The sequence below is a fragment of the Halichoeres trimaculatus genome, unplaced genomic scaffold (assembly GCF_033239565.1).
Source record: "Halichoeres trimaculatus isolate MK-OKI-2021-1 unplaced genomic scaffold, fHalTri1.1 fHalTri1_scaffold_18, whole genome shotgun sequence".
Classification (NCBI taxonomy): Eukaryota; Metazoa; Chordata; class Actinopteri; order Labriformes; family Labridae; genus Halichoeres; species Halichoeres trimaculatus.
Genome location: NW_027437196.1, coordinates 7,098,531 through 7,109,499, shown reverse-complemented (window position 1 = coordinate 7,109,499; position 10,969 = coordinate 7,098,531). Strand labels below are relative to the sequence as shown.

Sequence of the window (10,969 nt, the reverse complement as noted above, 5' to 3'; positions counted from 1 at the left end):
CCTTCCAGCGAATGTAAAACTCCCTCTAGTCACACTGCAGTGTATTTGGATCGAAACACTTTTAGAATATCTGATCCAGGTAAAAGAAAATATCAAATTAACCAATCCTTACCTTGGCTCTTATTTGAGAACAATTTACATAACTGGATCGGTATTCTAAATGTGTTTTGTCCCTTTAACCAGTTGTGATCGAATACTCTTCTCAGATGTTGCTGAGCTGCCGTTTTCTGTCAGGATGCAGACTCACTCAGATCCAGGTGTTTCCAGGTGTTTTCAGGAACATATTACCTCATTTAAGCCACATGGGCAGAAACAGTGTGTTAGGAACACGACAGCGACAGCAGGAAAACTCGGGCAATATTTTCAGTCAGGTCTGGGGACGAGAAACACCGGCTCATTTTCATGTGCATGGGTTAAAAACCAAAATCTTCAAAAAGAAAAAAAAAACTGTTGGGGAGAAATGCCTCTACATCCAGCATTTAGAGATCAGAACTACTGTTAGCATTGTTAGCATCCCAGAAACTAGTGGAGCGAGGAGAATGCTAACAATGCTAAAGTGCTTGTTTTTAGCCAACCCAAGTGCCAAAACAGCAGAAACTCCGCCTCATCGTTTTAAATTTAACATTTGATGTCTAAACTCAAGCTGGAATCACTCTTTCATTCATGTATTTTCAAAATAAAACCGCTCAAACCAGGTCATCTTTTACCCTGCAGTAACTACAGTACGTGTACAAGTTAGCGTGTATGGAATCTCAAATGCTGTTTGAGTGTTTTTCTGCAGTGGTCAAGGTTTTTTATCCTCTGAAAGTACAAAATCAAGCAAAACTCTATCGATGTAACGCTTCTTGAGTGATCAGATCATTAGAAAGATAACTGAAAGCGATGCTTCCATTGTTTTGGCCAAACAAGTGCCTGTCAGGAGAAATCAGGAAGTGTCCACTTGGTGATTTTTCCTGAAGAAATCTTTGTTGTTGTAGTTAAAGACAGAGCAACAGCTGAACAGAAACCTGTGTAACACATTTAAAGGACATGTAAGATGACATGCTGGAGGTTTCATGGCTGCTGTGTCTATTTAAGGAGCAAGCAGGTGTGTAAAGATGGCCGCCTCCCTTTGCCAGGGGCTTAGAAGTGTTAAAGATTCCAGTGCTCTTATTACCGTAATGCACTGTGTAGCTGCTAAAATCTGTAGCTTTTCTGTATTTGTAATAGTGATATCTTTCCAAACTTAAGCTAAAATCCCATATTTATAAAATCCACGATTGTGAAAATTACAAAACCTGATTGGCGTCATCCTCTGTTACTACATAAATTTCACAATTCAGGAAAGAGTTATGGAAATGTTGAAATCATCAATATCATTTTTTCAAATGACCAAAATTATAATAACATTAAGTACAGCAACACGAATTAAACCTTGAAACGGAGTGCTACTTTTGTTAAAGCTCCTGTGAGGGACTTTTGGTTTGTGTTGATTTTGGCGTCTCCTATGTGCAAAGAGGTATTTCTTAGCTTTTTAAAAGTGTAATTACTGTTCTTAACAGAAAATCTTATCTTGCTCTCTTTAACAGACAGAACATCATTTGGTCTGACACCTACCCCACTGTTAGTTGTCTTATCATTAAAAATTACAGAAATATAAATAGGTGCTCATCTCAATTATGGTTCTGTTTTCTTTTGTAGGTCATATACAAATGGTAACACTACTTTAAGTCTGTTTCATACCCAGATAAAAACTTCCCACAGGAGCTTTAAACACCAATGAGCTACTGTTGACAAATGGTAAACTGAGGCAGCCATCTTTACAGATCTTCATCCTTTCCTGATGTTTGTGTAAAATGTAAATCTTGTACCTTATATTTCACCGCTATAACTCAGAGACCACTGATTGGACAAATGTGCTCTGAAAAAAGAAGATGAGCGTTGACTGACTGTAAAAATGTGGGCGGAGCTGTTTTTCATTCAGCCTGTTCACATATATAAATAACCTATATGTACGTAAAGCAAGCAGGAAGTTGTAAAATTTAAGAAAACAAGTACCCCCCTTTTGCCCCAGGTGCTGTCCATCCCGTCGTGATGCTGTTCAAAGGTTCCAGTGGGTTATTTTTTTATTTTTATTTTGAAAAAGCAATGATCACTGTAACATAGATGTTTAATTTGCTGTCCAGATAAAACCCTTACTTGTTTTTTGTTTGTTTTTAAAGTTTGGTGGTTTGTAGAGAAAAAAAAACTGCTAGTTGTGTGTATGTGTGTGTGAGTGTGTGTGTGTCTTGTGTCTCTTTCTATCTCTTATCTTCCTCTCCACCCAGTGCCAGGATCATTACTGTCTGAATGAATGTAGTTCCAGTTCTAATACACACACACACACACACACACACACACACACACACACACACACGCACACACATACACACGCACACACACACACATAAACAGCAAGTTGTTACTGAGAAAATAAAATGAAATCACTGTAGAAAAAGAAGGGTTATTACAATTGTATCTTTTTGTATATGGAAATAAACAATAAATACTGTCAAATCATTTTACACCGTCTTCCTCCATTTCCTTTGAAACCCTGTTTTATTTTCTCTCTTGACACAGAGGTCTCATTTTCTCTTCAGTTTGGAACACCTAGTATCAGAGTAATAATATATATAATTATTACAATTAATTAGATAAATTACAAAACTTAAAAAAAAAATCTTTCAATGATAAAATTGTATGTTAACATATGAAGAAAAGAAAATGTGTGGGAATTAAACAGAATAAATCGAAAAAAAGAAAGAAAAAAAGAAAGAAAGAAAAATACCGAGAGCCTAAAGTGACTGTCTACGCTCGATCTCACTCTTAGTTTGAAAGCGCCACCCGGAAGTTGTGCAGAGGCGGGGGCAGCCTGGTGCTAACAGGTGGAAAGATGTCTGCTTCTGTCAGAGTCGTGAAAAGCAGTTTTTCTGCTCTCCGTCCGTTCAGACTAACCTCACCGACACAGAGGAATACTCCGGTGAAATGTTTGGGGAGCAGACGATGGCTGTCACACTCAGGTACCACCCAGAAGTCAAAGCTAGCAGGCTAATGTTAACCTAACCGTCAATTTACTGTGTTCGCTGTGATTACGATGCGTTCAGGTGCTACTCGGATGTTAAACCACCCAAGTCGTTTACGTGTTGTCTAGTCATGCAGTGCTTATAAGTCATGGTTTGGAAAGTGAAGTATTTTTCATCTAATTGCACAAAACTGATATAGGTCACTCTATTTACTACAACAACAACAAAAACGACAACAAAAACATAATAATAATAATAATAATCATAATCACGAGTTATCTTCTGTAAAATTACAATTAGATAAATAAAAGTAAATGCTTAAGAATGGTCCTTTCTTATATTTTCCGTATTGTTGACAAAGTCTACAAAAATTGAGTATCTTGTTTCTTACACAACGAGCAGTTTTTCTGAGCCGTTTTATGTGAAAAATTATTTTTTCCGATTATCCTGACAGTACCTGAACTCAGAATTACTGCCGTAAATGTTGATACGTTTGCCTTGGGTAGTCAAAAGTAACTAAGTTTCATATAAAGAATAAAAAAACGTATTACCAAAACAAAATAAAAACAAAAACGTTTCTTCAGCATTGAGTCAAAAGGGACAACTTTCTTGAAGTCAGTAGTTTATAGTCAATCATTTATACCATAGAGTTTCATAATTAACCAGTTTTACAATTTACCTAAGAGGTGAAAGGCTGATTTTCAGGGTCCAGTTGTTTTTTATTTTATTTTATTTTATTGTATTTTATTTTTATTTATTTATTTATTTTTGAAAGGATGTGTTTTTTTCAATTTTAGATTTTGTATGGGGTTCTTTGAAACCAATCAATAGTGAGACTTTCATTCATTTCAACTGAATGTCCGCAGGAGACCAACTTCGACCACTGGAGGGCGTCAGAGTGCTAGACCTGACAAGGTAGAGTCAGTCTGAGTGTTGCAGTTATGCTTTTATATCTTGCATTTTAATTGTTAACTTTTGTTGGCATTAAGTAACAGTGAGTGTGTTTGCAGAGTTCTGGCTGGCCCCTTTGCCACCATGATCCTGGGAGATCTGGGAGCTGAAGTCATCAAAGTGGAGAAGCCAGGTGAGTGGTTCTTCCTACGTTTATAGTTCACTTCAGCATAAAAGATGATAAGATAAGATACTCCTTTATTCGTCCCGCAACAAGGACATTAACAGAGTTGCAGTAGCAAACAAGAAAGTGCAAAGATTACAATAAGAATATATCAAAAAGAATGATAAAACAAGTGAAACCCAGAAAAAATATGTACAGGACTAATTAACCTAAAAAATATGTGTACAAGTATAAAATGTGCTGACTTGTCCTCTGAAAGGAGTTGGGACATGTTGTCATCAGAGACGTCAGCTAATACCAGAGTCAGAATAAAGAATTGTGGGAGTTTCTTTTGTGAAACAGGCGCAGGTGATGACACAAGAGGCTGGGGGCCTCCCTTTGTCGGAGCAGAGAGCGTCTATTTCCTCAGCGTCAACAGAAACAAAAAGGTAAGTGTGTCCCAGAAAGTAACGTTTCTCGCAGTTGAGTATAAACTGAGGCCGTGCTGTTCGTCTGTTTTCAGAGCATTGCTGTGGATCTGAAGCATCCTAAAGGAGCGAGCATCATCCAGAAGGTACGAGCCATTTCCAACTGCAATCTTTTTCAGTTGAATTAAATTAGGAGATGTTTTAAATCAGGATAAATATCAGTATGTGGTCATGAAATCTTGAGAGAATGATTTTGAGCCACCCGAAGGACCTCCTGTCTCTCATTTTCATAGATACACCAGTCAAGGCAGGTAGAGCACACTTTCCATCTCTGTAATTTTTCACATATTAAAAAGCAAGGCAGGTGGAGAACACCTACACTCTCTTTAATTTTCATACATCCCAAAGCAAAGGCAGGGAGAGCACACCTACACTCTCTTTAATTTTCATACATCAAAAAGCAGAGGCAGGGAGAGCACACTTTGCCTCTCTTTCATTTTTCATACATCACAAAGCAAAGGCAGGGAGAGCACACTTTGCCTCTCTTTCATTTTTCATACATCACAAAGCAAAGGCAGGGAAAGCACATTCACCCTGTCTTTGATGTGCATACATCAAAAGCCAAGACAGACAGAGCAGCAGCAAAGACCCTGGATCAGCAGTGAATTTAGACAGTATACAAGGAGGAGCTGTGGAAGAGATAGGTTTGTACACAAAAATACAATACTGCTTCAGTTTTGTTATTTATATTGTGTGTGTGTGTTTTTCTAGCTGACAGGAGTGTGTGACGTGTTGGTGGAGAACTACCTTCCAGGGAAGCTTGGTGAGATGGGTTTTGGGTACGATCAGCTGAGCAGAGTGAACCCACAGCTCATCTACTGCTCCATCTCAGGTATGACATCCAACCATTAAATGCTTAATAAATAAAAAACAGATTTTATATGAAAAAATTTAAGGAGCTGTGCAAAAACGTAAAAAAAATCTACTTAGAGGCACCAAAAAGACTTTTGGTCTTATCCTGTATGTGCAGTTTGTCCTGTGAGCCACTAGATGTCACTCTACTCCACAGCAAAGACAAACTGCACTGTGATGCTGTTTCTTCTTTGCAGGCCAATCAGTCCATAATAATATATGATACTAATAATAATACTTTGTAAACCTTTTAATGTATGCATGGGTTTGAATTTGATTTGTTTATTGCTGTTTTTTTATTTAAAAAGGGGGACTGGGGGAGGATTTCAGAATCAGATTCAGGTTTAATGCTTGGTAAGTTTTCATGTACATAGAGTCTTTCTGTGAGTTGCTGGTGCATTAAAATCAAGAGGCTCTTTATGTACACACATACAAGAGAAGTGAAGTGTTCTCTCCCCACTTCAGGCTTCTGTCAGCAGCTGGTTATTATTTAAACTCAGAGATTGATTCATTCTTTGTTGAACTGAACAGTTTGGAGTCTTTAGGAAATCAATCTGTGACCCACAGACTCAACACACAGCTGGAGGAGGACGAAGGTTTGATCCCTGCTGGGTTTCCTCTCAGGTCAAAGAGAAACTGCTGATCTCTGTTTGTGTGTGTGTGTGTGTCCAGGCTATGGGCAGACCGGTCCCCAGTCTCAGAGTCCAGGCTACGACTCCATTGCCTCTGCAGTGTCGGGGATGATGCACATCACGGGTCCAGAGGTCAGACTCTTCTTCTTGTTGTGTTTAAGTCATTTAAGTCAACAGAGCAGAGAGATCAGTGTGTTTGCTGACCTCACGTTCACCGCTCATCCATCCAAAATGTTATGAATCCTCAGGGCCCAGTTCTTCTAAAGTTCAGTGAGGATCAGAGAATTTTTGAACACTCTTGCCCTGGACCTGGGTTAGATAAATATTCCAACGTGTCAAAACAGACTACAGAGAGCTTCTAACATTTGATTTCACAACATCAAAACAGACGATCGACGACCTTTATATGGTTTTTGTTTGAAGTATTTTCCACATCATGTTTCAGTCAGCAGTTCTGCGCTGCACAGCTCTCCATCCACCCATTCCCAGCCTCCCATAATGCATTGCTCTGTCCTACAGGATGGTGATCCAGTGCGTCCAGGTGTGGCTATGACGGATCTGGCCACAGGTTTGTACGCACATGGGGCCATCATGGCCGCCCTGCTGCAGCGACACAAGACTGGAAAAGGAGTTCACATCGACTGCAACCTGCTGTCCTCACAGGTAACAGCTGAGTGTGTGTGTGTGTGTGTGTGTGTGTGTTCCAAGTAGTTCTTCAAACAAGATGAGATTTATCTTCAAAAATCTGAATAATTTAAACAAATCCTGGCTGAACATTCAGTCAGGCTGGAGACACCCAGAGTGCGTTTGATTCATGCTATCAGGACAAGCTGTTTGTGTGACAGTGTCGCTTTTAGCGACATGTTTTATCATTTCCTCTTTTTCACCCCTGTGGAGGGGAAATACTTCTTCTTAAAAGCTTCATCATCTATCAGAGAGAAACAGCCTGTGAAACTGGGTTTGGATGTTTTTGTTTGTTAATCAGAACAAGACGGAGAATGATATTTGCGCAACTTTAAGTTTTCTTGGTGTGAGTTGAATTAATGAGCCCAAAAGATCTGCCCAATGGATCCTTCCAATTTTGCCAATATCTTTATTTATCATCTTCTACTGCTTAGCTGTGGCGACACACAGAAACAGACAGCCTCACACACACACACACACTCACTCCTACAGGAAATTGAGAATCACCTGTTAACCTGATGAGCATGCTTTTGGACTGTGGGAGAAAGCCGAAGTACCCAGGGAGAACCCATGCATGTGGATTCCCCACAGAAAGACCCACCTTGTCCGAACCAGGATTCGATTTGGTGACCTTCTTGCTGTGAGACAGCAGTGCTAACCAGTGTGCCCCATTGCCAGTATTGAGTCTATACCAGACCGATTCACTGTAACAATATTGGATCATCTCTAATAAAGAATTTTTTTTAAAACAGACACATAAAAATGGAGCGAAAGTTTAGCTAAATGGATGATGAAGGTGCCCTGGGGCTGTAACCGTTGTCTTACTTATCCTCATTTTTTGTTTCTCACTGCTTCTCAAATGTCTTAACTGTAAACACCATCTTCATCAGTTTGGAGATGCTCCCATCAGGTCTGCTGCCAGTGCCTGGATTGCAGGACAGGGTGGTGTTCCACTTAGTTATAGATATTTATAAATATTTATGAGTAGATAAAGAGACTGTAAGTTTTGGTAGAGTTGTATAGTGATGATCAAATATATAAAGAGATAAAGAGACAGAGATAATACTATAGTATAGAATAGAATAGAAAATACTTTATTTATCCCCAAGGGGAAATCCAGGAAAAGTCACAGCAGCAATCAAAAAACAAAAGTAAGAAAGTGAATAGAAAGTGCAAAAAGCTCCATAAGAAAATAGATGATGACAGCTTGTCCATCATTGTCCAGTCAGCCAGCCTCCACCTTCACAGGGTCCAGGACTGAGCTTCTTCAGCAGTCTGTTCAGTCTCTGTCTCCTGGATCCTGTCTGCTCACAGCAGGTGAAGCTCTTCCAACATGGCGTTCATGACCAATGTTAGCTCCGTTAGCCATGTGCGTGAATAGCATGATGCTACTCCGCCTTCTGGTATTCCCTCTGTTGCTGGGTTAGCACAGCTAGCTCGTCCATCTTATTAGAGATAGATCTTACAGTCCCAATAACGATGGATGGAAGGACAGGTCGATGTCTTCACTTCTTAGCTCACATCTGAGAACCAGCACGTCGTCCTCACCTCCTTCTCCTCACCTTGTGGGGAAACATCAGGCCTTGCACCAGTTAGCATTGACATGCTACAGACTGCTAACAGCTGATTTCACATGTAAACAATGCAGCCATGGTTACATGTAGGATCTCCAGACAAACACAGGAGAAAAAATAGTAAAAATATCACTGAAGACAAAACCAGTTTGGTGTCCATGACCAACTAATGACAAATAATGATCCGCTCTAAATGCAAAAATGATGAAAAAAAGATGAAAAATTACAAGAAACGGACTAGGAAGAGAGAGCTACTACAACAGGCAGCCACAACCAACAGGGCAGCACCTAGCAACTTAACAAGTGCATCAATATATAACAAAATCAAAATATATAACAATATATAGATATAAATACTGTAGATATAGATTAACAGATATAGAAGTGAAAAGTGAAATCAGGCTCTAATTGGTTTGAAGGCTGTGAGGTCTCCCTTTCTGTGGTTAACTCCCACTGCTGCTACACATAAAATACCCACAATCCACCCCCCCACTATCTGTATCCCATGGTGCATTCCTGTACGGAGTGCTACAACCACAGGCACGTCGACCACAGAGCGGTTGGACCGGAGCTGAACAATGAGAGCACACAGCCGCGGTGGATGTGGATCCATGTGGAGCGGGTTTAGGCCGACTTTGGTTTGGTTGTCGGGGGAAATTTAATCATTACAAACCAATCAGAGAGCACGGCAGGCTCTCTGCACGCCGCCTGCAGGTCCTGAAACAGCTGTAAACATCAGGAGAAGCTCCACACCAAAGGCTGAGCAGCCATAAGTCTTAAGTTCAGGCTGAGACGTCTGAAATTGTTGTGGTTGTTTGAGGAAATGGCTCAGTCATGCAGAAAATACCGACGTTTGAAGATGGGGAGCAGTTTCAGAGAGATGATGCTGGGAAAGTTTTACTTGACAAGGTAGTAGTCATCCATGTAGCTGTTCTGTTCAATAACTGTTCAAACAAATACAACTTAATTTTAGAATAACCTCTGATTAGGAAAGTTAGGATACACTCAACAGCTTGCCTCTCTTGCCTTCAGGGCCTCCTAACTTTTCCCGTTTAACGTAGGAACCTGAAATCCAGCTCCAGCCAACAGCAGCTCCTCCGAGGTGTGAAACACAAGAGAGAAGCTGCTGAAATTATGGATGATCATGTTATTTCAGAGAGGCCCTGCTTGCTTCTTTATCTTCTCAACACCTTCCTCCACTGAACACACACCATCAGAATGGAGCAGAAGACGTGTGCTTAGGAAGGTTTCAGGTTTAAACTGAGCAGAATGAGGTGTCCCTGACGGCCGGTGAAAGCATAGCTCAAATGAAAACAAAAAGGACTCAAGGCCGGGCCCACCAGAAGCTGTGGAAACACCATCTGCAGGTTTTCAGCAGACTGTAAATTCAGCGAAGGAGTGAAAAGGAGCCGCTGGTTTGTTGAGGAGGGACTGAGCGCCGACCTCCTCCAGCGACGTGAAGGAACAAGACTGATGACATCTCTGATTTAACAACCGTCTCTTTCTCTCTATCAGGTGTCGTGTCTCAGCCACATTGCTGCTAACTATCTGAACGCAGGGAAGGAGGCAAGACGATGGGGGACGGCTCACGAGAGTATCGTACCTTACCAGGTGACTCTTTTGGATTTAAGACACATAAACAAACAAATTGTTGCAAACAGGATTTACTAAACCTGTGAAATCTACGGTGACACTCTAGGATACTGATTATTTGATTATCGGACCACGGGAATAGTTTCTCTTAAGTTTTAGGTCTTGGCAGAACATTAAACTGTGCATCCATAGTGCAGGCTGTTGAGTCTGAGTTTCATTGTAAATGGTAAATTAGATATCAAGAGCCAGCGCCGTCATCTATTCACACCAAGTCACAGTTTCATTCTGAATTGTGAATCTTACCTCAAGAGCCATCCTTCTCATATGCTAAGTCTCAGTTTTACTGTAAGTCAAGCAATTAGAGCCACTCACGTCATCTGTCCATGCTGAGTTTTAGTTTCATTGTAAGTTGGGAGTCACACTGCAAATGGCAGACATGACTTCGGTATACACTGAAAATGAGTTTTAATGTTAATAGTAGATAGTCCTAAAAATGCCAGCCCTATTGTCTGTGCTGAGTCTCAGTTTCACAGTAAATAGTAGGTTACTGCAACAAGCCAGGCTGGCCTTTCTGTGTTGACTCTCAGTTTCAATGTCAATTATTAGTCACACTTTTAAAGCTAGCCCTGTCATCTATCTTTAGAAAGTCTCAGTTTCACTGTTAGTAGTAAGTCAAGCTAGAGACACATTTGTTATCTGGCAATGCTAAGTCTCGGTTTCATTTTCAGAAATAGGTCACACTGCAAGAGACAACTCTGTCATATACTTTGTTGAGTCTTAGTTTCAATGTTAAAATTAAGTCACCTTGCAAAAAAAGTTCAGACTTTCACTGTTCACAGCCATTTTTGTTGTGTATCTATGCTGAGTCTCAGTTTCATTGTAATTTAAAGTCACACTGTGGTAGCCAACACTTTCTTTTGTCTGCTCCAAGTCTCAGTTTCACTTTGAACCATGAGCCTGTCATTTCCTTCTGTTGAGTCTTGGTTTCACTGTAAATAGTGAATCCCATTGCAAAGGCCAGCAATGTAATCTATTGCAGTCCCAGTTTTAC

At 40.3% G+C, this 10,969-nt stretch overlaps 1 protein-coding gene across 1 annotated transcript in view; it reads left to right on the top strand.

The window, feature by feature from the left end:
- Positions 1–2,884: 2,884 nt before the first annotated feature.
- sugct (succinyl-CoA:glutarate-CoA transferase) overlaps positions 2,885–10,969 on the top strand; it is a 63,531-nt gene continuing 55,446 nt past the window's right edge. Inside the window, exons 1-9 of the mRNA XM_074693574.1 lie at positions 2,885–3,038; positions 3,908–3,956; positions 4,052–4,125; positions 4,459–4,544; positions 4,619–4,669; positions 5,295–5,415; positions 6,108–6,199; positions 6,587–6,730; positions 9,841–9,936. Coding sequence (XP_074549675.1) covers positions 2,912–3,038; positions 3,908–3,956; positions 4,052–4,125; positions 4,459–4,544; positions 4,619–4,669; positions 5,295–5,415; positions 6,108–6,199; positions 6,587–6,730; positions 9,841–9,936 — 840 coding nt within the window. The 5' untranslated portion in view covers positions 2,885–2,911. The remainder of the gene's footprint in view (positions 3,039–3,907; positions 3,957–4,051; positions 4,126–4,458; positions 4,545–4,618; positions 4,670–5,294; positions 5,416–6,107; positions 6,200–6,586; positions 6,731–9,840; positions 9,937–10,969) is intronic.